This window comes from Dermacentor albipictus, chromosome 6, assembly GCF_038994185.2.
Source record: "Dermacentor albipictus isolate Rhodes 1998 colony chromosome 6, USDA_Dalb.pri_finalv2, whole genome shotgun sequence".
NCBI lineage: Eukaryota > Metazoa > Arthropoda > Arachnida > Ixodida > Ixodidae > Dermacentor > Dermacentor albipictus.
In genome coordinates, this window is record NC_091826.1 from 14,399,102 (window position 1) to 14,425,496 (window position 26,395).

The 26,395-nt window shown below is 44.7% G+C and overlaps 1 protein-coding gene across 5 annotated transcripts in view; it reads right to left on the minus strand.

Annotated features, from left to right (window-relative positions):
- The window catches only part of LOC139060788 (uncharacterized), a 43,231-nt gene that overhangs the window by 14,799 nt on the left and 2,037 nt on the right, over positions 1–26,395 (minus strand). For 2 of the 5 annotated variants that reach the window (XR_011515046.1, XM_070539934.1), the window contains exons 2-6: positions 24,289–24,388; positions 23,085–23,146; positions 19,867–19,995; positions 12,207–12,323; positions 2,775–2,844 (exon numbers count right to left, since the gene is read on the minus strand). Coding sequence is in view for 4 of the 5 variants with exons in the window: in XM_070539934.1 (XP_070396035.1) it covers positions 2,818–2,844; positions 12,207–12,323; positions 19,867–19,995; positions 23,085–23,146; positions 24,289–24,388 (435 nt within the window). In the remaining variant the exon portion in view is untranslated. Of the gene's footprint in view, positions 1–2,734; positions 2,845–12,206; positions 12,324–19,866; positions 19,996–23,084; positions 23,147–24,288; positions 24,389–26,395 lie in introns of those variants that run through there. The other 3 variants (XM_070539933.1, XM_070539931.1, XM_070539932.1) reach the window with 3 other exon arrangements.

Below are 26,395 nucleotides of genomic sequence, written 5' to 3' on the forward strand. Positions count from 1 at the left end.
CAATCATAAGCACCCTGCCATGACTGTGGCTACAGTGGCGTACCGCGGGAACGTACGTCAAAACCCTTAATGGCGCAAAATAGGACACGAAAGAGAAGGACAGGACAAGCGCTAAGACAAGGCGTACACATGGCGCTTGTGCTGTCCTTCACTCCCCTGTCCTATTTCGAACTATTCTTAAGCTTTAATTATTACCAAACTAGCCTAGGAGCACGTATTAGTTACTTGAGAGAATTCGAACGTATGTCATCCTGGCTTTCATCTGATACAGCGGCCGTCACTGCGGATGCAAGCCCCTTTCCTGTCCCATAAGACGATGGCGAAAAGTCAGATTGTCTAGCTTTAGAACTCGAAGTACAACAGCGCCTCGCCAAATAGACTTCAGTAAGTGAAAGTGCTGATTACAGAGTACTGACGATGTGCCCTCCTTGACGGAAGTTTAACCCCTTATGTCAAGGTGGACACGTTTTTGTACATGACTTGCTCTTGTTAGCTGTTTCCAACAGTTTGCAAGAAAAAACCCATACATATTGAGTTTCGGGTAAAGTGAGACCCCCTGCGTATTCAAAATGGCTTCATTATATTTAATCGCGCTCAGTAGTGGTGCTGCTGAAAGTACTATCATGCATTACCGCATATTCCACGTGGCGCGTTTGTCAATATTGACGAAATAATATAAATTATTGTTTTCCTCGTGACGCTTGCATGTGTTCCGAGTCGGTGATTCAATTTTAATAATTTATTCGACAACTTTGTCTCTACCATAAATCAGTGTCTGTTTACTTTGTAATAACTAGCACTCACAAGAAAATGCACAAAGCTTCAGCCAACCACCTTGGCTTTCTTTCGAGACGTGGTTGCTCAGTGGCTATGGTGTTGGGCTGCTGAGCACGAGGTCGCGGGATCGAATCCCGGCCACGGCGGCCGCATTTCGATGGGGGCGAAATGCGAAAACACCCGTGTACTTAGATTTAGGTGCACGTTAAAGAACCCTTGGTGGTCAAAATTTCCGGAGTCCTCCACTACGGCGTGCCTCATAATCAGAAAGTGGTTTTGGCACGTAAAACCCCAAATATTATTATTATTCTTTCGAGAGGCTCAGCAGCACCTTCGAATAGAATTATGTAGCTCTGACACATCTGGCTACAGTACATCGTAATTCCTGAATGGAGGAGTTACAGCCAACTATTGGAAGGTTGGTTATAGCTTTTAAAAGGTGAAATAAGAGAAAAAGATTAGTGGCTCATCCATCCTTTTAGCGACGACTGACAAGTTTAATGCTATTAGAAACGCTCTGATGCTTAGCGCGTGCTTGTTGATGATGTGTTTTATATAATAATATTATGAAAAGTGGCACATAGCCAATGGCCCAAGTTGGCATCAACGGGGTTTGTTGAAGAGGGGCGCATGCCGAGTGTCATATATCCTGTGACTCAAGTTGGTGTTAAAAAGGTGTGTACTAACAAACGAACAAACAAGCAAAGGCACGCACACACAAGTACATCGTCCGTGTTGGGGTCGATCGACAACTGCGTAATGTACACCTTCACTTTGTCGTCGCTACTGGTGCCACTAGGCCTGTGTCTGATGTGAGGCACTGCTGGAGAGTGGATGGATGGATGGAATAACTTTAATGAAAGGTCCTGCGAGCTACGCGGTGCAAGGTCCCATAGAGCGGGCTACTCCCACGTTGGGACCGGGAGTTGTAACTCCCTGGCCGCATCGCGGGCTCGCTGGACAGCCCAGAGCTGCTCCGCCTGGTCCGTGCTGCGTAATGCTTCTTGTAGCCTAGCGGAGTCTTGATCCTTGTTCCTAACTAACCTAACATAACTAACTAACCTAACTAGAACGCACTGCGTGCAGATGTGGCCGAACCAAAGTGGTATGCCTCAGAGATGCAGTCTGACATTTTGTGGGTCAAAAAACTTATTGCAGTGGTTACGCTGCTTGGTTCTGTCTTAAGCACAGAAATAATGCTGCGCGAAGGAACAACCACGAGCTAAAGACAAGCGGACGTAGGCGGCTAGCGCACGTGAGGTGTATCTAAGTGTGTTTCTTTCGTGGTTGTGACTTGACGCTGCATCAATTAAGAGTACGCGTTACTTCGGGACAAACTCCGGTTTCCATACTCAAGTACGCGCAAAACGCAGAAATCTTTTCGTTAGACAACTGTTAAACCTGTTTGAATAACATTTTCCGCACTTAAGAGAATACGACTGAATTCTACATATCGACTGTAGCAAGGAAGCTCCAATTTTTTAATGAAAGTTACGAAAAATCGGTAGGTTCCAGATAGACCTTAAAACCACAAAATTTACAAATCTATAACTTTGTACCAATAACAAATATCATTCCCCCCTCTAGTGTGTTGCCTTCGGGTCTTTGAGGTGAAATAAATGAATTAAATGAAATAGGAATCAAGCCTGTTAGCTTCACGGCGTAATCGAGGTGACCTCGGTAGTTTAGCGTGTAGTGGAGTAAGACTGCACCGACACGTTACAAGCAGTGCCACGAACGTAAGACAAAAACCACAAGGCTTAAACAGGGCTAAGAATAATGACAAGCAACTGACTACTCGAAATGACAAGTTGACTACTCGAAACGTCGTCCAGCCTGTCCGAGAGGCCTCAATGTCCAGTCAGCTCGATTACAAAAGAGTGACCTTCATCGCTCTTACACCGGATCAAGTGTGTCGATTGCATTATGACTAGCGCTCTACGTCTAGCACGAGAAATTCTAGCGTATACGTTTATATTTCACAGCGCTTTTCACACCTTCCTTGTCCCGTTACGGGAAGCCATGCTGTGCGGTCCTCTTTCAAGGCCAGGGTAGCAACTGGCAGTTCTGCGAGACAGAAAGGCGTACAACGTAGAGTTTAATTCGATTGTGTCGCGGAAAAACGGTGCTACGCTCAGAAGCTGATCAAGAAAAGAGTGGACAGGGGTGAATTTCTCAAAATGGTCGCTATTCACGCAGAAAAAGAAGAAAAGAAAGCTCTTACGCTACACAAGCAGATGTCAACCAACTCTTGAGAGATTAGGTATATGGAGAGCACGGTATGATGCGCATTGCTTTTAATCTGTTTTTAGTTATTTATCATTGTGTCTTTCTTACCTTTTGTTATTTCTCTATTTTCTCTTCATCTCGTTTTTTCTGGTAATATCTACGTTTTATTCACTAGTTATTTCATCTTGTCATTTGGTGATGTTTGTTAACGTTATCTTGGTCTTTTTTCTACATTCGTAGGGGAAAAAAAAGTGCGCAGTGGATTAGAAGGCACAGGCGTGTGAACTAGCCGGCTAGGTCACCTGACCTCTCCCCACTCATTTAATTCTTTGAGGTTATGGGAAAGATCGTGTTTACATCATCGAGACGACGACATCAGATGAGCTCAAGGCAAGGATAACGATTGTGTGCCGTAGAATTCCAGCGTCGGTCATCAAGAAAGCCACTGAATAAGCGATAAAGCGGACTCAATACCGCGTAACTGCAGAGCGAGCTTTATTCGAAAACATACTCTAGGCGGCAGCTGTTCAACGGCGCTTACTAATGCACATATAATAAGGGCCCACTGAAATCTCTTCTGGGCAGACGCCGCGATTGCCAATTCAGCAAATTTGGAAGTGGTGCATTTGCTTTCTCGAACGCATCGATTTTCCCTTTTCTCTACACGTGGGTCGCTTCCCGGTCTGTTTAATCTGCTTTTATTTTTGCCACGAACCTACTTTTGCGGCACGTGAACACTTTCATGAAAAAGAAGACCGTCAGCTTAATTTGGCTTTGGTCCGAAGCATGTTTCTGGCTCCAAATACAGCTGCGTGCGCAGTCTTTCGATGCAGTTCGAGCAGAGCCGGGATTTTGAAACATTCTATGCCTATTCCATTGCTTTTCGCGTTTCGTCCGTGATCAGAACGGCACCTCGGCAGCGCTAACAAGGGGTTTTTGTCATTAATGTGATCAGTCGACCTTGAGAGACGGATAATAAGCGTGACGTAGAAATGAGAGAAAGGAATAGCTGCGAAGCCACGAAACCTGCTGTTGGTGCACCTTCCGTACCATTATCAAGGTTATGCGCTCTCTCTTCGGGTTCGCGACAGGCAAAGCAGTTGCTTTTAATTAGCTTACTTGAGAGCGCTGCTTTATGATGCGGGTGGGAGCGCAGTCACGTGGTATTTTTTTATATATCGTGCGGTTTCTTTACCGTTCGGAAAAAATCAGTACACCATTAGTACGTCGCTGAAAATAGCAGTTAGATGTCATTTTGGGGTGCCTACAAATGCCTCATTGACACTTTGATAAATGGCACAGTACTTCTATAGTTAGATAATTCATTACAATTAAATAATTAAATATCAGTAACGAAAAGATTACTGGTGGCTACTCCACTATACTATAAGCAATATGCACTAGGTTTTCTTGGAGTAACGCAACCGGTCTTCTTTTTTTTTTAAGTCTTGGTGCATGATAGTTGGGACACCCTGTATATAGGCCGGCCCCAGCTAGAAAGTAAATGTGTTGCGTCCTTCATCCTAGACTTAATCAAATATCACTACAGTTGGCATAATACCTCTCATTTCACTCACTCACTCACTCACTCACTCACTCACTCACTCACTCACTCACTCACTCACTCACTCTCTCTGTCTCTCCCTCTCTCCCTCTCCCTCTCTTTTTGTATGTATACATCATGGAACACGTGGCGAAGAAGAAACAAAGCGACGCGAAAAGAAACTCGGACGAAAATAAAACTAAAAGCTCGAAGCGAGACGAAAGTGGCAGCAGGAAAATGGGAGGTATGGCTGACCGACGTGTCTTTTGTCTCTATTTTGACATTCCCCCCCTCCCCCTCCCCCCTACATCTCCACAGCTGCTTCCTTCTGCGGCGTGTTCTCCACGAGAGTGCGATGCTCTAGGCACCGGCCTCTGGGTTTTTCATTTTCTTTTTCCAGGACCGGTGTTATTTTTATTCTCTCGGGCGCTTCCGGATGCCACTCCAGCTTCCGTATAGAGGAGCTAGCAGCTGTTACGCACGCTTTAGTAAAGCAACAACTCGAAAAAAAGGCAAGAACGAAAGAAAAGAAGAACGCAGATCTTAGTCGTGTTTTCTCTCGCCTCGGTAATGACTCTACCGTTGCGTAACAGCCTACTTCAAAGCACATAAAGGCAAGCCCCTACCATCATTACGTCTATTAGCTCACTACAGAGTGTGTGCGCGCTTCATTCGATTCACTTTCTTTGTTTTCTCTTCCTCTCTCTTCCGTTTACTTTTGAGAAATACCGTTGTGGCTGCTCAGTTTTCGTGCGTGATAGACGAGGGAAACGGAGCACGCCGCACTTACATGCTGTTTCTTTCTGTTTTTTGCTTTTTTGGTCATTGTTTATTTTTTGGCGGGAGGGTAGGCTACGAGCGGGGCGCATTGATCCAAACGTAATAAACACGTTCCGGCAATGCGATTTGCATCGGCTTTTCCAATTTACTGCCTCAGCGACGGCGCTCTAATAGATTTCAGCGCCTCACGAACTGGGTGGAGAAAAACGATGAACGACTTCCACAGGCTCCTTGCGAAATACCGCTGAAGTCACGCCCGTCTGCCCAATTTCCGAAGTGATGCAGCTTGTTCTTCAGCTTATATTCAGTTTTCAGAGCTCTATCTGGTGGGAAACCTGCCCAAAGCAAAGTTTACGACATAATGGTGAGCATGTTTTATAGAACGACTCGATACGTTAAGGACACGACCCGCAAAGGATCATGCAGGGAATGGTGAGAACACATAAAGGGCGTTGCCAGTGACGATTCACTGGAGGGCAATGCAAAATATCTACAGGCACTTGCGAATATCGGTGGCAACGCAGCGACAAATAAGTTTTGCACTGAAAAATCGGGAATTATGACCTTTAATGAAGAGACGAGTAATTACGTGGTGTCGATTCAACAGCAAGTAATAAGCATAGTCAAGCAATATAAACACTTCGACGTATACATAAACGAAGGAAAGACTTAGTCAAGCACGCACCACGAAAATCTGAACATAAAGCGCAAGGGGAACGCAGCAATAATAAATCACAGCACTTTAGGACCACAATAAGCATGAGGTGGTGTTTGGAATTGGTGTTTGTTTGCTTCACTGATGTACATCCAGCTCCGGTTTCGCGCCCTATTGGTTATAGCCGCTCATAGCACTTCCGGAAGACGAGCGATGAGTTCTAGATTTCCAGAACCGAACGATCGAGCGAAAAGAAGTAGCGATCTGTCGGCGCGACGGCCCGTTTCGTCGCTCAAAGCCGTCGCTCGTCCCCGTCATGGACGAAATCGCTCTCATGGGGTTCGGGCTTAAAACTACAAATGATGCAGTGCGGCGTGACATAGGCTAGGCCTCTTTTGAAGTCAGAGAAGCGCACAACATAATTGGTTTTGAAGAAAAAGTTAAAAGTGGACGAAAATAAATAGGCAGCTAAAATGCACAACTATCTGTATTCGAAACGCGTAGACACAGAATCGAGGAAGAGGTCAAGAAAGTTGGCAGCTAAGCGCAGGGTAATTTAAAGTGTAAACAGACAACGAGGGGTCATCAAAAAGAAAGTGAGAAAGGAAAGAGACATCAAATTGGATGGAGAGAATGGAAACAAAAAAGACCATAAAATTCACATGAATCGCAAGAGAGAAATCAGAAGCGAAAATCTGTACGATAACACAAAGGGAAGTGCTTTGTTATTGGATGCTCGAGCCAGTCGACTAATGACAAAAATACTCACACAAAGATGAGGCATGTGTTTGCTGCAGCGAAAACCCGGAGACCACTCAAAACATCCTAATTCATCCTAATTCAAGAATGCAAACCAGCAAGCACATGTGATTGTTCTTGCTCTTAATTGAAGGATAAATAAGGCAACTTCTACAGTACGTGGCATCAGCGAAGCTTTGTCTTTCTTCCTTTTTTCTTTTTTTTTAACAAAGCGCGAAGGGAGCGTCCTGCAAAGAGATTGCAGTTTGATCTTGATGAAGAAGAGTGCGCGCGACGACAAAAGCTTTTCATAATGGAAAGCACTGGGGAAGCACCATCCGACATTCCCGAAGGACGGAAGCAGAGAGCTCTCGGGAATTCGGCGCACCAACGAATTTCAGGCTGCAGTCCTTTTTTTTTGTGAAGCTATGTAGAAGAAACGAGACGCCTTTCTTTTAGAAGAGAGCGATGCGAGTGCAAAGTACCGTTTCCTCGAAAGCCCTCAGGCTGGAAGCACAACGTGTGCGAGATCTGTTGTGCAGACAAGGCATCTCTCGGCGTGCACCAGACTTTCTGATGTTACTCGACTTTTCAACGGAATGATAGCGGTCGACGTGGAAAAAGCCGATCAACGTGGACTCACCTAGAACTTTCGAGCCACACGGAGCCACTACAATGGATTATCCTACACAAAAATAATTAAAGGAAACTCTGGCGCTACCGTCTAGAGAAGCTGCAAGTATTGCAGTTCAGGCAGCACGGGATTATCGGCTTTATTCAAGGCTGCCCGAATGGCTCCACTATTTCTCTATTGCCCATTTGGATTACTGTAGCTAAGCCGCACTGCACGTCGTTCCCGTATCCAGGAGATACAAGTATAAAAGAAAAAAGCACCATCAACGATGATTGTCAATGTAAGCGAATAGTCGAACGCTTCTAGAAAGTTACTCGCGTTAATAAAGGAATGATGCGCTTGGAGGCAGATATTTCTTGCAGTGAAGGTATTTAGGTAGCGTTTGCCATTTCATTACGTGATTGCGTAGAAAGCAGAGACGTTAACCAGCGCAGTTGTAGTGGTGGTCTAGGTGGCCATACATGTAAATTTATTCGTCATGTGCGCTGTCCCCAGTGGTGCGAGTGCCGGCGTGGGCCACAGCTCTCTCTCACAGCGGCTACATGGAGAGAGTGCGGCGAAAGGAGGGCCGCCCTTCCACAGCGCTGCACCACAACATATAAACCTGTGAAGGCCCCGAAGTTCTCACGTTACAGCTACGCTCGGTAGACGATGAATGCGTTTAGTTGCAAAACGGAAGGTGTATGTATGCACGTATAGCGAAGCTCCCATAGAAACCCATACGTCCTGCAATGGCAGCTAGATGGATGGAGGCTTTGAGCGTTCCCTTTGGAACGGGGCCGTGGGTTGCGCCACGAAGCTCTTATTACTATATTGCCTAATATCCTAGCTGTGTTAGAAAAAGAAAAGGAAACCCACGAATAATTCCCATCGCTACACTTTCTGAACCCCTATTGGTAACTTGTTTTTGTACGCATCCGCTGTTTTTCGTTTTGCTACTTCTATTCCACCAATCTTCCAATCCCATTTTCCTTATCTCTATGGTGGGCACGTTTCCTTTTCCTCTGCTCTCGCTGAACCTAAGGGCTTCAAGGAGGTCAGAGATGCCTAAATCGACCGCTGGGCAAATATTTTCGCATTCTAATAAAACATGCTCCATCGTTTTCCTACCTTTACCGCAGCAAGCACATGCTTTTTCTTCCTTCTTATATCTCGCGTTAAAGTGCGTGTTCTAAGGCATCCTAATCTCGCTTCGAAAAGTAATGAGCTTCCCTTTGAGTTATCACAAATCGTTTCTTTCCTCATTTCGTTTTTTTCCTCTTAAGTAGTTACTCATAGCAGCTTTCTTTTCCATTGCCGCCGTCCACGAGATTATCTCAGCCTCTCTGACTTTCCTCCTGACGTTCTTTGTTGCCATGTTGCTCCCCATACTTGTCGCATACTTTCTCGTAAGCTTCCTAGTTCTTTTCCACAACTGTGAATCAATGTTCTTCCTACACGAATATCTGAACACTCTCCTAGCCCGTTTACTTTCTTCCATATTCCTCAGTCGTTCTTCATAACCGATTTTACTCTGAGATTCCCTCATTTTAAAACTTGTCCAGCCCATATCACCCTACACAGCTTCATTTCTAGTCTTCCCGTGAGCGCCGAATGCGAGGCATCCCACTGACCTTTGGTTGCCATCGAATCCTGATTGTATCCCTGACTTCAAGCAAACAACCCCATTTCCAAATGTAAGTGCTGAAACCATTACACCTATCCACATACTTCGGAGCACCTCGTGCCTATTGTATCGACATAGCACTCTGTTTTTCATTATGGCCGAATTTTTCTTCCCCTTTACTGCTAATGTTTTTTCCTGTGTCTCCATATGTTTATTGCCTTCGTTTATGCATATACCAAGGTACTTACTTTCTTTCACGCGAGGTATTTCCTGGCCCTGCACTAACACTGTCTGTTCACTGTTTTCCCTGAATATCATTACACCTGATTTTTAACGCTAAATTTCAGACCGAAATTCTCGCCTTCCTAGCCACAGATATTAGCCAGACGCTGAATACCACTTTGCTTGTTAGCTAACAACACATTGTCGTCCACATAAAACAAACCTGGCAGCTACTGCTCTACTACTGTACCCGCCTGTTTGTACGAGAGATTAAACCCGATATTACTTCCCTCTAGCGCCCTTTCCATCCTCACCATGTACATCATAAACAGCAGTTGGGATAAAGCGCACCCCTTCCTCATTCCCTTGTTAATATCAATTTTCTCCATGATCCTCATCCCTTCCCATTCAACGCAAATGGTATTTTCTAGGTAAATCTCTCTCAAAAGTTGTATACAACCATCGCCTAAGTGTTCCCCTTCCAGAGTATCCCACAAAATGTTGTGGTCTTCGTTGTCATACGCTCCTGTAATGTCTAAGAATGCCACATGTAACGGTTTCCTTTCTACTTTGGATATTTCAATACACTGACTAAGGACAAATAAGTTATCCAGACGCCTACTGATTCTGAAGCCATACTGAAGTTCTCCCAAAATCTCATTATTCTCTGCCCATGCTTGCAGCTTTAATTTAATTGCCTGCATTGCTAACCTGTGCATGCAACCGTCAACGGTCTATATGAATGAATTCTATCTTTCTACGCCTTTTCTTAATAAATTAAATTAATTCTACTCCTTCATCAACAGTCTGGTATTCGTCTATTTTATAAGGTTCGTTCAATATATGCTTTCAGAAGAGCTTCCTTGCTTTTTGGTCCTAGTTTATTAATCAGCCTAACGAGAACCTGCCTAGCCCTGCGGCTGTGCGCTTCGGAATTTTCTCTTCCGCTTTCTTCCAGTTGAAATTTTTCAGCACCAGCTCCTTTTCCATCTGGTTCTCTTTCATGCTCTTTTTTTTCCCTCAAATACAACCTCGTCATTGCCTTGGAAAGATTCGGCTGCTATTTTTCGAATGTAATTTAATGGCGCGTCCTCTGGCAGTTTGTTCCCATCTTCGTCTAGGATATGTTGTATTGTTGTTGAATTCCTGCCTAATATTTTTATGCGGTTCCAAAATATTCTAGGTGCGGCGTCCTTTTTCTCACGTATTTCTGACAACCAACGTTTACTTTCATCTTTTATCTTTGCTTGCACAAGAATTTGAATTATAGATCGGTTTCTCCAAGTACATTTCACATTTTCTGGCTCCTTCATCCTGGGGCAACAACGCTTCTTTTTTTTTGCCTGCTTTCTGTGCAACGCCTCCAACTATGTGAGAAAAAGAAAAAATGAAAGGAAACCGACGGAGAATTCCCATAACCAAATTTTCTGACATCCTATTGTGAACTTTGTTTTTGTACGTCTCCGTTTTTTGGACGTTTCCCTACAGTTATTCTACTAATCTTCCAATCGCCTCCTGCTAATCTCTATTGCAAACATGTTCCATTTCCCCCTGCTCTCGCTGAACCTAAGGGCTTCAAGGAGGCCAGAGATGCCTGAATTGACCGCTGGCCATATATTTTCACATTCTAAGGAAACGTGCTCCATCTTTGCCCTAGCTTTACTGCAGCAAGCACATGCTTCTTCTTCCTTCTTATATCTTGCTTTATAAGTGCGTGTTCTAAGGCATTTCGACGCGCCTTAGCTAAAGCAATGTCACGAGATGCCGCCGACAGCTTCGCTATTTCTTCCCAATAAACAATGACACCAAGGACAGCACAGGAGTAATCACTTCTAGTTCTCAGTTGAATTAAAGAAATTATAGATAAATGAAAATTATAGTGGACGAAAAAAAAAGCAACCGGCCGCAGGTGGGATACCAACCCACGTCTTCACACTACTTGTGCGATGCTCATAACAATCGAGCTACCGCGGCGCCGTTTTACAATCCATTTTCTGTGGTACTCAACCACTTTCCTGTCCTTCGTACTGTGAACTTGCGCCATGCAGGCGAAGGTTCGGTTGCTTTCGGTTGTCCCTAGCAACATCGAATAATATTAAAACTAAATATGACACGTGATAAAAGACGGAACAGAACTTCATTTAAAGCTTCCTGCCTAAACAGTAGGCGTTGCGGTGAAATGTGTGATGCCACAGAAGTCGGATTCCGCTCATGGTAATTGTTCCTTTCATTGTTGGAAAACTATTAAAATGTATTTTTTTTTTCGCTACATCTGGTCTGAAAGAATGTTCCTTTTTCGAACTAGAACGTGGCATGCTCACCCCACCTTGTGCGTATGCACTGGCAAACGAGGTAAACATTCTAATGTTTGCCTCTTTTTTGGCAATAATTTTTTCTGTTTCCGGAAGGAGGGAAGCGCGCATTGTTTTAGGCATCCTTGATTTGCATTTTTTTTTACTTCTATGCCCATTTTAGATACCGTTCGCTGAATGCATTATTATAGAGTTTTAGTACACTTTGTGTACAAAGTACCGCTCTCCCTGAAGTCATAAATGCAGGCAAGGATAACAAGAATTGCAGTGTTATGCATTTACCACTATACATCATGTTAGAATCATTTATATCTTGCAAGACTCCTTTCGGTGAGAGAAAATCAACCAGACATTTTTTTTCATAATTTCACTTACAGTGCCTTTCCAGCCAGCAGTTGAGAAGGACACGGTATATATATTTTTTTAAATAAAATTTCCATGCACCTTAGCTAAAACAATGCCACGAGTTGCCGGCGACAGCTTCGCTATTTCTTCTCGACTCTCTGGTATCAAGTTAACAGGGCAAAGCTTACTTTGTTTTACGTGGGTCAAAAAATATATGATATAGCACAGGTCTTGGTGAGCGTCCGACTGAGGTGGCACGCGCAGTCTGTTTTGTTCTTAGTTTTATCGACCTTTCTTTTTCTTTCGCCCTTAAATTTAACACAGCGCCAGGAAACGAATAACTAATGGGATTCAGACGTACTTACCTCAATTAGGTTCTTAATCTGGGACAGCTTGACGCCAGAGTAGGACAGAGCGCATGCCATGGCTTTGAGCGCCGGCGGCGAAAGGTTCCTCCGAGCCCTCCCAAGATCTGCGAAAATCTGCGTTTTGCGCAAAATAAAAGAAAAAAATAGAAATATGCAGATTCAACGCACATGTTGGAATCTAGGCGAGGCGAAGCTCTTTAATTAATATGTTCCATCTTTCTGGTCCAATGACCCATGTGGGAATCGTACTGCTTTGCAACAAATATACGACATGGTGAAAAACAACCACCATAACTGATCCTAAGGTTCTGGGCGTCGGGTACTTTAATTGTAGACCTTGTCAATATTGTGCAGCATATAAACGTGATTTGCCATATTATTTTGCAGATGTCTATCCGCCGCATGAAGGTAAGGTTAGGCATCTGTGCAGTATCTGAGGAGCTTGCTACCTAATACGTATGACTTATCACTTACCTTGGGTTGCACAAAAAAAATGGTCTCCAAATATATTGTGGCCATTATTGACAGCGTTATGATTGCGAAGTCAGTCAAAAGAACCCCATACGCTGCCTCGAATGTCTCGATTTGTTGGCATTTCTTGAAAAAAGCTCTCGATATGTTGCCAAAAATTGCAGTTAGGTTTTTCTTTCTATTTTGCCAGTATTATCTCGTTCAGATGGCCAAAATATAGGTTTCTCACTCCAGTGATAAAATTCAGACAAAAAGTAAATTAACTAAATACTATACAACTTAATGTAATGCGTGCATTTATTGTATATACCTCATTATATCACGGCTAAGCCCCGCAACTAAACAGCATACGTATCTGGCGCTTCTCCCTGCCTCCATTGTCCGTTTGCCTGATATCTCGGTAACCAACAAAAATTCAGATCTGGGTTCCTCTTACTCGCCCCCCCCCCTCCTCCCCACCATCCCCTCAACACGCAAACCTTGCGTTTTGTTAACTTCGTCTAAACATCGCCGTTACCCCTGTCTGTTCCAGCTTGCAAAGCAGTTTTCCCTTTCTCCGGTGTTTGCTTTTAATTTTGACTGATTTCTCAAACAAAAACAGTCCTTTCTTGGTCGCCGATACTACAAGAATCCCGAGGCACTTCTCTGGGAAATGGGTGGAAAATAGGAAAAGGAGACGCGATAAAAAACGGCAACGCATTATTCGCGCCCAAGGAGCCAAAGTAACGATTCTTATGGCGGACATATTGTGAAAGTTTCGTTGAAACCGCCTCAAGCATTTTTGTTTTTATTTGCAGACGTACGTGCACATCATAGAAACGACCCTGGCAATCTGAAGCGGGTTTGAGCTTTAGATATCAATGGTATTATCGTTGTCACATACAGGGTGTTGTTTACGAAACCGAGTTATACCACTAACCACAGCGGAAAAGAAAAAGAGTAGTTTGAATCGAAAACGAAACGCAAGTAGTGCAGGGAGGGGGGGGGGGGATATTTCTGGCGAGAACACCTCAAAGGGGCCACGTGGGCTTCTTCCGGCAACTTGCGGCGAGTGCTTTTTTCTTCTTTCTTTATTCTTTTTTTTTGCCCACAATGACAACTTACTTTTATGATGTTGCTATAACGAGGACAAAGGTGTCAAGTCGGACTGCAAATAAAAGAAAAGAGGGCAATATTTATTTTCTTTATTTCTTTCTCTTTTTATCTTCTCCTCTGTGAATAACGGCGCTGGCCCTGCCACTGGGGATGCAGTCGAACCGAATCCGGAAGGTATCCTTGCCGTATAAAGTTTTTTGTCCCTGTTTCATACAGGAAGGGCAAAGATATTAAGTTCACTTTTCGGCTTTACGTTTTCGTTGCTTCTTTTTAACATCCTAACTTATTCAGAATTCGGGAGTATTCTATTAACTTTTTATTTTGTATATGATTCGGGGTGAGGGGAAGGGTGTACAGGAAATTTCAAGGCACTACTACTACAAAAAAATGCAAAATACGGGAAGTAGATATTCAGTACACAAATAACAACAATAAACGGCAAGTAACGCACAATATCATTAGTGTTTAAGTAAAACAACGCTACACTAAACGCAAGAAACAATTCGTTCTCGTTCCCTTCATTTAGTTATCCTGTCCAAGCCCGTCGAAAAAACAGGTATGAAAGTTAAGAAACATAATCATTATAAGTATAAATTAATGAGCCCCTAATCTGTACATATATTCAGGGTGCCCCAGCTATTATGCACCAAGATTTAAAAGTATGTAAATGCTACATAGCTGGACAGAACCATGATAATGTTGTTTGCCGTCGCTTGTGGTTACTCAGATGACTTTCTTCTGCATTCCGCCTCATGACATTAGTCTTAATTAATTATTCAACTTCTCGAATATTATAATTAGGTAACAGGTGTCAAGGAGAAAATTGCAGGGCAACGTGGAAAACTCCCGATACACCTATCTGTTGCTCAACATGTGCAACATAGAAGTGTTTTTCTGAGGGTGAAAGAATCCCGCGAATACACAATGCGCCACAAGCGGCCAGTCGCGCACCAGTGTTGCGTGCATTTGAGGCCTTCCTTCCGATTCTTTCCGTGCTTCATTCCGATTTCCTTTATGAAATCCCTTTAAGTGCGGAGCGTAACAACTTTATCTGTTACATATTGTAAAACATATTATAAAACTAATTTGAATAAATTTAACATAATTACTTATTCACGAAATAGTAAATTAATTTATTAATTAATTTTAATACAGCAAATTTTATCGAACTTACTTTATTTCCATTACTAGCCGAATTTTATTGCCTAGTCTTGATTTTTTAAGGTTACTCAATATTTGGTCGACGCTTTTCTCATTTTTTTCTTTCAACTTTCGGCAAGGCATGTACCATTCCTACTCGATAATTTAATTTTTCATATTTGTGCCTCTTACGCTTATCCGGACACCTTATAATAGAACTCAGTTTCTTTATTTATCTCATCCACTTTTATATAGCGATTATTATTATTATTATTATTATTATTATTATTATTATTATTATTATTATTATTATTATTATTATTATTATTATTATTATTATTATTATTATTATTATTATTATTATTATTATTATTATTATTATTATTATTATTGCTCGTTTTTCAACTCTTTAAGAATCATCTTATTTTACGTCCGGCTCTGCTGCGAACAAGTAAGTCTGCCGTGTACAGTGCTCACGGAATGAAACGCGACAGGCAGAATTTAGTAGAACCCTGCATATATGCAAAGTACTCGAGAATACCATGTCATGTCGCTAGGACTTTAATCACCAAAGGTGACGCGCACTGCGGTCTAAGCGCCCAAATTACGTCGATGTGACACGAACTGCTGCCGGTGGCAAGGAAAGTATGCGTATTAGTTAGCCCTATAAATTGACGCATTTCATTCTGTGAGAGCTGTACGTAGGAAACGCCTGCTTACAGGTGATGATTCTCTACGGTGTTGTATTCACCCCTTCTCCTTGAGTGCCGCGGAGGCATTGTTGGCTGCGCACAGTCCGCCATTAACTGCCAACAACTAGTTAATGCTCAGGCGCAGCAGGCAAAGCCATTTCGAAGGACGCTTTTTCGCACACAGTTTGGCGCCATGGGCGATCATGTAGTGACCTACAGGGTACATGCCGAAACTCGCTGCGTACAGGCCCGCAGCGCCTTGTGCGTTTGAGGCTCTATGAAATTGTATTGCAGTCTGTCGTAATTCGCTCTATTATTATGTGTTCTACTACATTGAACTGTCCTGCGCTGTATAGTGTTCTGCTAAGTTTTCGAGTGTTTTGTTGTTTGTATTTCTATCGCGTTGTGGTAAATAAAAAAACCTGCAATCGCATAGTGTCTTTTTTACTTGCCCTACCGCAACATGTAACATGCAACCGGCAGTACAACATGGCTTATATATCTTTTTTTTAGAAACCATTATCATCATCATAAGCAGCAGCAGTCTGTTTTATATCCACTGCAGGACGAAGGCCTCTCCCTGCGGTCTCCAATTACCCCTGTCCTGCGCCAGCCGATTCCAGCTAGCGCCCGCGAATTTCCTAATTTCATCGCTCCACGTTGTCTTCTACCACCCTCGACTGCGTTTCTCTTCTCTTGGTACCCATTCTGCGACCCTAATGGTCCAACGGTTACCTACCCTGCGCCTTACATGACCTGCCCAGCTCCATTTTTTTCTCTTCGTGCAAATTAGGATATCGGCGATACCCTCCGTTTCCTCTCTGATCCAAACCGCTCTCTTTCTGTCTCTTAAGGTTATACCTAACATTAGTCGTTCCGTCACTCTTTGCGCGGTCCTTATCTTGTTCTCAAGCTTCTCTGTCAGTTTCCAAGTCTCTGCCCCATATGTCAGCACTGGTAAAATGCACTGATTGTACACCTTCCTTTTAAATGATCATGGTAAGATTCCAGTTAGGAGCTGGAAATGTCTGCCGTATGCGATCCAACCCATTTTTATTTTTCTGCAAATGTTCTTCTCATGATCAGGGTTCCCTGCGATTAATTGACCAAGGTAAACTTACTCCTTCACAGAGTCTAGAGGCTGACTGGGATCCTGAACTCTTGTTTCTTTGCCCGGCTATTCATCATTATCTTTGTCCTCTGCATATTAATCTTCAACCCCACTCCTACACTCTCTCTGTTAAGGTCCTCAATAATTTGTTGTAATTCGTCTGCAGTGTTGCTGAATAGAACAGTATCATCGGCCAACCGAAGGTTGCTGAGATACTTGCCGTCGATCCTTACTGTTAAGCCTTCCCAGTTTAATAGCTTGAATACTTCTTCCAAGCACGCAGTGAATAGCGTTGGAGAGACTGTGTCTTCCTGTCTGACCCCTTTCTTCATAGGTATATCTTTCTACTTGTGTAGAATTAAGTAAGCTGTGGAATCTTTGTAGATATTTTCCAAGGTATTTACGTAAGGGGTCTGTACTCCTTGATTACGTAATGCCTCTATGACTGCTGGTATCTCTACTGAAACAAATGCCTTTTCGTAATGATTCTCATCCAGTCGAACGGTTTTTTTTTTCTGACAACAGGAGACACGCATTGGCCTGCACGCGTGCCAGCTCAACTTATAAACTATATGTGCTTGTTTTATAGAGTGGTAAACACATACAGATGAATTTTCCACTGAATGAACTAACACTTTTGGCCCTTATACACGTCACTCAAATGGTGTAATTAATTAGTTAGTTAATTAATTATTCCTAGCCACAGAGCAGAAAAATACTTTGAAAGGCTCTATCCACGAACGCACGACTGCGGTTTATGTTTGCATGCGTGACGTCATTCGTCTTTAAAGCCTGTAGTTCAGCAATACCTACGCGGGTCCACCGATGTCACAAGATCAACAGAAAATTATTGTGCCATAGGAAGCAGTTCCCAACGTTCTCCTTTTTTTTTTCGTGCGTCCTGTTTTCAGCCGCGATGCCATTTTGTCTACTGTTTCCATACTATCGTGTACTTCAATCTGACGAGCACGGCAACAGGCGGCAGGCAGTGCGGTCAGAGAACACGCAACGTTATACACGTTGCCACCGCACAACGAAGCAACGTTAGCTAATATACGGCGTATATCTGGACGGAGCTATATACGCTGGCTACGCTACCCCATAAACTGCATGAGGAAACAACGTCTTCGTCTTTTATTGTTATTATTTTCTTCCTTCGCGCCTCTTGCTTTTCGGACAGAGGAAATCGGGCATCGTGCCAGAAGAAACGCGACGCCTCCCCCCGTGTCAGCGCGATGGAATGCCGCATATCTGGGTCTCATGCCGTGCTCGGTTGATCCCGCGCGGGAAAACGCAGTCCAGTGGGTTTCGCGCTGATTCTCATCTGGTCGAACAGTTTTTTTTTCTTCGCGACAGCTGGAGACACGCATTGGCCCGCACCACCCGTGGCCCGCACGCTTGCCAGCTCAACTTTCTTTTTTTTTCCTCTTGCGGGCGATAGTTATACGCGGCGTTCCGTTCGACGCGCTTCGACGAGCCCGCGGCTCGATCGATCGGGAAAATCGACGCCAGCCAAGAGCGACGCCGCCCAACATCTTGACACCGAGTCAATGCGGTGGCTTTGTGGCTATGGCGTTTCGCTCTTGAGCAAAGGTACCGGGTTCGATTCCCGGGCCGTGGAGGCCGCATTTCGATAGGTGCGAAATGCAAGAACGCTCGCGTACTTAGGTGCACGTTGAGAAACTCCACGTGGTCGAAACTATAGTGCGAAACCCTCGACTACGACGTTCCAGGACGTTAGACGCCACAATTTGTTATCGCCCCATTTTATGACGCATTCGACTGGTTGTGCAGCACTTGAGATGACTTATCAGAGAGAAACTAAGCTCAAGCATGCGCAGGTTAACCATATTGGCCATTATTAACAACCGCTAACGCAATTTGAGGTGCTTATTCTCGCAACAGGGTTTTTAAAACTGTCTTGCACGACCTTAGTGGCAACGTCGAGGCGCTCCGAAATCACATGTGGAATGATTAGATATTCATGCCAGTGTGCGCATCTAAATCACTCCGGCGTGACTAAGAAAGGCATTCCCACGTGCTTAAAAAGAAAAGAAAGAAAGCTATAACTTTAAAAACCATGCCAAAGGAAAGGTGTTGAACGTGCGCAACTGCAACGTTTGCCCCCGCTCTAACCCATTCCCGACCTCACAAAACATAATCTGGATTGTCTACAGAACGTTTAAAGACGCTGTTCCATCTACTGCATAGATTGTCTCTACGCATCTTGGGTACAGACGTCTTTACTACGCATACCTTTCAATAATGCTTGCAGGGTTTCGCGAACAAACCGTTCGATAGCCTATGAGCACAGCATACTAAGCTAAAGGTCAAGTCAGTAACAAGGCAAATCGCTCTAGAAGAAGTCTGTGGACAATCTATAAACTGCCACATTCATGCTTATACATGAGGTTCTCCTTCCAAGCGATTAATCTTACGTATTCATCAGGGTGTGCAGCATAACGCGGGATAATTTTAGCAGCTTCTATATACTGTGTCGCGGTCACAAAGTGATTCATCCAGCTGGTAATTGATGAAGTTCAATATCAAGCCCCTAGCTCAGACAATGCGTCCTGAATACGCATAATGACCAGCCTAAATCCATGCGCCAGAAAGTCAGCGACATGTATCGAAACAAGCCTCAGGGCGGCAGTCTGCTTATTTTCTTTTTTTATTATTATTATTATTCGTCTCTCTAGTGCCAAGAAAGACCGACCGCCCTTTCGTCTCCCGTATCCGACACTCATCGCAGCTCGTACATACACATGCACCCCGTTTTACGCGCACTGGGCGCGTCGCTGCCTAAAATGAAAAGAAAAAATATACGACAACATTAAGTACGCTCCAGAGCCATTACCCTTCGTCACGCGTAACAGCAAAATCCCATCGATCTCTGTTGACACACGTCTTTCAATCGCGTTCGCCAAGTTTCAGACACAAAAACGTACAGAAACGCGTTGTTTTTTCTCCCATAGAGCCCGGGTGATGGCGATCAGCATCGGTATAAGAGGCGCGGCAGCGTCTCGTAGCTGCGCGCGCGAAGCAGCAAACCGAGAAATAATGCGACCAGAAACAAATCACCAAACAAAAAAATAACGAGACCCAGGAGGCGAGAAATCGCAAGCAGCGAGAAGCTTGCATTGCTCACCGGGGCGGCTCGGTCGAGTCCTTCGGCGGCGAGCGCCGGGCCGCCGCACAACGCGCCGAGGCCGAAGTCCTTCAGCTGGCGCTCAGCCTTGAAACTGGCGCGAACGCACTTGGCCAGGTTGCCTGGGAACTTGCACGCGATCGAGTGGTCGCTTAATCACTCGGGCCCCGCGAACGCATATGCCGCGTATATACGTTGGACAACGTGCACGGCGCGCGCAGAGCCCGTGGACCAACGACCGAAAAATGAGAGCGCGCAAGCGGCGCGGCATTGTTTTTTGACTCGTTTAATAATTCAGCTCTCACGCGCCTGCAACTGACATTACAGTATGCGCATGCACGCGTAACGTGCGCGCAGCGAGGCCGGCACAGCTGCTTCCGAGCGCAGGCAAAGCATACGCGTAGCGCGCGTTCGGATGGCTTTGCGACGTCGCGACTATCAGCATTCAACGCACAGGGGTGCGACAGCCGAACTGTATAAGAAGGGTTTCGCAAACGCATTACCTTAAGCTGACCAGCAACAGACGATCTCGTAATTTATGCGAGCCTTTGCGTGCCGCTATCGTTATCCGTGTCTTTCCTTTGGCGCCCTCCGTGTAGTGGCTCAGTTGTAATGGCAATCTGCGCGTGAGCACGAGGTAGCCGGTTCGAACCCCGGCGGCGGCGGCGGCGGAGGCAGCAACAACGCTCGTGTACTTTACTACAGAGGGTCGATATTGATCCGGAGCCCTCCACTGCGGCGTGTTGCACCTATAGAACGTGGTCGCAGAGGCCAGCGTTAACTTATGCGCAAGGTTGCTCTCCTACGCGAATCAAGGGGGCCTCCCGTGGAAGCAACCTTTCGGGCGGCTAATTTCTCTGCGCAAACTTCGGCAGGCACGCCTACCTTGAAGTTTCCCTGTTGCTATGGCTTCACTTTGGCGAGCCGTGCACGGCGATACCACTGCTGCGAAAGCTTATTCGATGTAAATCAGCTTTTCTCGAATGCGGTTGGTTCTAATTAAACAGCCAGCGCTGAACCTACAGGTAATTTTAAACTGGATGCAACTTCGGAGTACTTGATTGCTTCCGCAGGATTAACTCTCCCAACTCCACCTTCCCACGTTCGGTTATGCGGGATTGGGGATTATGCTAGATCATATTAAAAGGAAAAGTTGTGGAAGGCAGCCGATTGTTTGGACGCGTTCTCTCTCGCGTTCTCTTCCGATCGGGCAAAACACAGAAGCAGCACTCGCAATAATGCACGGAATTAGGACGCCAAATGCATCTGAGCTCGTCAATATGTGAAGGGCACTGCTCAATTAGTACACTGAAGATGTGTACATAACATGCAACGGAATAAATGTAGCACTAATTTTTCTTTTTAAAAGGGAGGGGGGGGGGGGGGGCATGCCGGAAGCGTTTTCATCGCGCCCAGATGCTTGTAAATAAACAACACAAAAATAAAATAAGATGCACGCAAATAGTTCAAAAACAACTACGACGAAAGCGGTACACTTGATACAAGGCGAGCAACTTTGTGCGCACGTATCTAATTGCGCCTGATGTGATCAGCCTTACGCATACGGTATAAGCACTGCTTTATAAGGGCGAATGCATATAATGGACCGAGACGACGTCCGTTCTAATTTCCTGGGGTGCAAAGGCTTGACTGCCTTTCCCGTCTGCGCTGCAAAGCGGACACGAGTTTTCCTTATTGCTATGCCGGACGCCAACGCCGTTGTGAGGCAAACTGAGTCCATTCTCACGCAATGCAGCTGTTTGAGCAGGCAGAGAGAAAGACCAGCCCGACGTGGAGCACAGCACGCGCTATTGAGAAGCGTTTATGTGTTCGGCACGTAATACCCTGTAATTGAAACCCCGTTTAGGCGGCCCGGTTCTGTTCGTGCGTACTTTCTTGTGTGTTGGCATGCATGCGCCGCGATATGTTAATGTGAGCCGATGTCATTCTGGCATTTATGGTGCATAGGCTTCCTTGTGTGCCGGCGTTAGGTAAAGCATAATTACATGTTGAGGTGCCACGAGGAGAAAATGTTGTGAAGGACAACTATAGCGGTTGCAGTTGGCTGTGAAAAAAAAATAATTATAACAATGATAAAGGGCGCTTTAAATTAAGATGGAGGTTATACAGGAAACGCCCTCCGTCTATAAGCTAGTGGCTCTGAGTATGTGTGCAGTGCTTCGGATGTTCTGGAGTGTAGGAGAAATTGTAACTACTATACATCGATGGTATCGCTGCAGTCATTGACTCCTGTTGCTCATATGGATGTAGACAACAAGGCGACGTAGCACTACTTGGTGTCATTACGTCATAAGAACTACGTATATTTAGGAAAGTACTTAAGGATTAATCATCCCAACGTCACACAAGCATACATTGATATACCACTGCCCCCGGCATCTCCCCTTCCTTCTTGACGGTGATGGTGGTAGGAAAAGGCAGCTATCGTCTGCTCTAAGTAGCCCACTTTACTCCAGCGACCTTAAAGTCACCACATAAAATCTGGGCGACACCATAGCCCTATGACGCAGAAGTGACGCCGCCTCGCCTTATCTATGGATGCAGTCGGGCAGAAAAGCTTCAAATCTGCTTCTCTTTGCGTCGTTATCTTGAAGGACCGCTCGCTACCTTCCAAACACTTATTTCAGGCTTGGTGGGGGGCGTTCTTTCATCGTTTGGGCTTAAAACAGCTCTTGTATTAGTGACGTCAGAGCAGTAAATTTGAGCAGGCGCCAGATTTCTCGCATAACCAAGCATTTCTAGACACAGTGAGCAGCTCCGTCGTGCAAACTGCCACACACGTGTGACTCGTTGTGCTGTTGCTACCCTCCACCCTGCACAAAACAATTTAAAACTTAAAAGAAAGAAATCAAAGATTGTGGCCGAGCTTTATATTGTTACGCGAACGAAGGATTAAGAACTGGAGACTATTTACAAAATATATTTACAAAGGATAATGCAGTGCTGGCTAGTTCAGCCGACAGCTCGAGAGCCAGGGAGCGTTCGTCGTCTTCGTCGGGGCGCCCGCGTGCCGGCGCTCCTCAATGCAAATTACCCGCATATGTACACCTTATAATGAAGAAAGAGAGGTCTTATATAGGTTCATTTATATTTATGTCCTGCTGGACTCCTTGGCAGGAAGCTGCAGAGAAAAAAAACGCTCAGTAGACATAACACGCCCTGATCTCGTGCTGCTCGTCATTGAGTTAATGATTTACCCCTGATTTTGTCTGAGACCCGATGCACGTGACAGTATCCAGGCGGCGCTGGTGTCTCTGGCCTGCAAACAAAGCAAGCGTGGATAAAGTTCAATGAGTAGACTTTTTTTTTACCGCATTGGGATGCACGCCACAATGTAATAGATGTCAGAGAATGGTGGAATAAAAGTTGCGTAACGACTGGTAACTATATTTTGTAGCCAAACACATCGTACGAAGACAAAGCTATATTCACTAGGTTTCTCCGCCTGTTACTGTGGCGTTTCTAATTTCATTTAAGAAGAGAAAGAGGGCAAAGAGACAGCTCGTTTCAACCACTTCAGGCTTGATATTTATAACTTCTCACTGGTCTAGGCCTAGCTTTAACGTAAAGAAAGAAGAAACCTCGCTTGAGCCTAGACAACCCTCCCCCCCCCCCCTTCCCTTCCCATGTTTTTTCTAAGAGAAGGCACAGTGTGTTGGAAACTTGGAATGGCATTTTCTTTATCGAATCAAGTTGGTATATTCGAAAACTACCGGCTTCTTCCGCCAGACTGAATCGATAATAGATGTTTTTTTCTTTTGAAAATTACATCAGAAGGGCAGAATGAAGACGAAAGTTGTTGCAAATAAAAAAATTGGAACGGCTTCAACATTAACAAATGTGTGTTCACTGAGTTTCTGGTTGGCTTACAATGGACACTCGAAGCGGCTGGCGGGCCATTTTGCAAGGGAGCCAGCCTAAAGCATTCGTAGTAGCCCTGTACAGTCAGTCAGCCATCATTGCATATTTCATTCGTATGCTGCCCTTACTTTATTTTTTTACCAATGAAAGCGAGATTGGTTAGGTTTGATTCGACTCGTAGGAATTTAATGATGCAAAGAAACACTGTGGCTTCAAGGCACGCCTTCGTGGAGTGCTGGATATCGTTTTGCATCAAACGTATCAATCTATTGACCCCGGTATTATTCAGTGTGTACATAAATGTAAGCACACGGGCTTCATAGCACCCCGTCCCATCTGAATGCGGTCCCCATGGCCGAGATTCAAGCCTGCATTCTCGGCTGCTGCAACCGACCACGATGGCCACCGAGTCACCGCGACGAGTTAATCGACTGCGCTAGCCTTTCCTCCCTGTACGTAGAACTTCGCTGTTACAATCTCCCCGAAAGAATCACGTGCCGAGAATCTTGCGTGTGGGTTGAAAGCGTGGGCGTCACTTACTACACAGTTGCGTCACAAGCTGGGAGACATCCTGGCCCTTCGCGCTCGGCCCGTAAGCAGCGAGGAAACACAGCAGCCCGAAAAGGGGGGCCCGAACGTTCTGCGTCGAAAGAAAAAAATAATAATTCCTTACAACCGAGAGCACTGACGTGAGTAATGGCACATACCGGAGCCGAAACAACGCGAAAGAACGCGACGAGGTGAGAACACACACGACAAAACGCTTTGTCACTTGTGTTCTTGTCTTGCACCGATTCTTTCGCGCTGTTTCGACTTCTTCACGGAACCAAACCCTGTATATAATAGATAATGTGTACCTGCGACATTATTGAGGTGGAGGCCAACTGAGGTTGAGGCCAACTGAGGGCGTGGCCACCGAGCGAAATCTAAATCTGCCGGAGTAAACGTTCAATCGCTTTCAGCTGTAGCTATAGCCCGAGTCTTCTTAGCTTCTTATGCAAATTTACTTTGTCGCACACTGAAACATACAAAGAAAGTTTCATTTGATACTGGTATCATTGCGAATTACGGCTTCGTAGTGGACTCGAAACGTTAGAACATTATTATTTTTTTGTTTTACTTGGCCAGTGACCCAACTTTGTTCTCGAGACTCCTTTCCCGCGAAGACTTCAAAAAAGAAAAGTGGCACTAATCATGTTTGAGCGCCTGCTTTATCAGAATGTAAGAAAATTCTGTATACATGTGGGTGTACGTTCTACGAGCATAGACGCGGGCTGAGTGTTCTGCGGTAGAATCGTTAGATTGGTGACCGAGATGGGTAGAAGCTCCCTACCCGCTGAAAGCGTTCTTTCTTTCTTTCCTTATTTATTTATTTATTTATTTATTTATTTATTTATTTATTTATTTATTTATTTTACTTTATGCTGGCCTACTAACATCGGCAGTTTTCATGTAGCGGCCACACTAAATTAGGTTAGTACTCACCCACTGTTTACCTAACGCAATTATTACGACGCAGTCTATCTATACGATGGTTGTTCCGTGTTCTAAGGGTGGCAAGCCACCAATGATGACCAACGAGACATATTTGTACGCAATGAACGAGAAGAATGGAAACCGAATGGCCCGACATTTGTTGATCATAACCATATGAAGCCACATACGCACCCACATACGCAATGCATATACACATGATAGGTGTGCCGAGCTCCCTGCAATGCACTGAAGGAGGTTTATTTATTTATTTATTTATTTATTTATTTATTTATTTATTTATTTGTCTGCCAGCAATAGTTTTCAAATAAAGCATATGTTCAATATAGGGCAGTCGCCGCAGCTTCGTGAAAGGCGAATATATGACGTGATTTTCTTATAATTCTTTTTTCTTGGACGCATACCAGACCAACCTATTATACCTCCAGAACATTCAATCAAGAATTGCATGAGTTGAGCTGGCCAACTTTGGCGATTAAAGAAATTTGCACATTGTTTAATACGCAGCGAATTTCCATAATCCGCATTCACATCAACGTGTGGATAGACGCTTGCACGGGCTCGCCGCCATCAAAAATAAACTTCATTGCTGTGCAACTTGTCGTCAAGCTTGATCTCTGCATATTCATGTTTGTTTAGAACTGTAAATTCTAGGCTTTCCGACCCTATGACGTTGTTTCTTCTTAGAGCGTTTTTTTTTTTTTACTGATATGTGAAAAGGAGTGTCCGTCTCCACCACTTGCCTCGACGACAACTATTTATTTTATTTTTATGCTAATGAAAGACATGCCTGCGGGCAAATATATCACCACAGGACAGGCAGCGTAGAAGCGATAATTTTTTTCCGCGAAATTAAGTCCGCATCCGACGTCGTCTGGGACACGTAACTTGGACGTCGTACGGGACAGTCATCTGCACGTTGGAGCAGCACGTTTTCAAGCTTGAGGACTGAACAAGGCTTCTGTAGATTCCGCTGCCGCCTATCGGTGTTACGCCGACTTTCGTATGCATATTGAGGCCTTTAACACTCGGATGGACTCTGCACTCGCTAAACGCTTGCTGCCACCTGTCGGTTTCGTGCCAAGTCTCATGCGGAGTAGTGACGGCGCCTGACGTAGCCTCTGCGGCCATCTACCGGGATTGAGAACAGCTG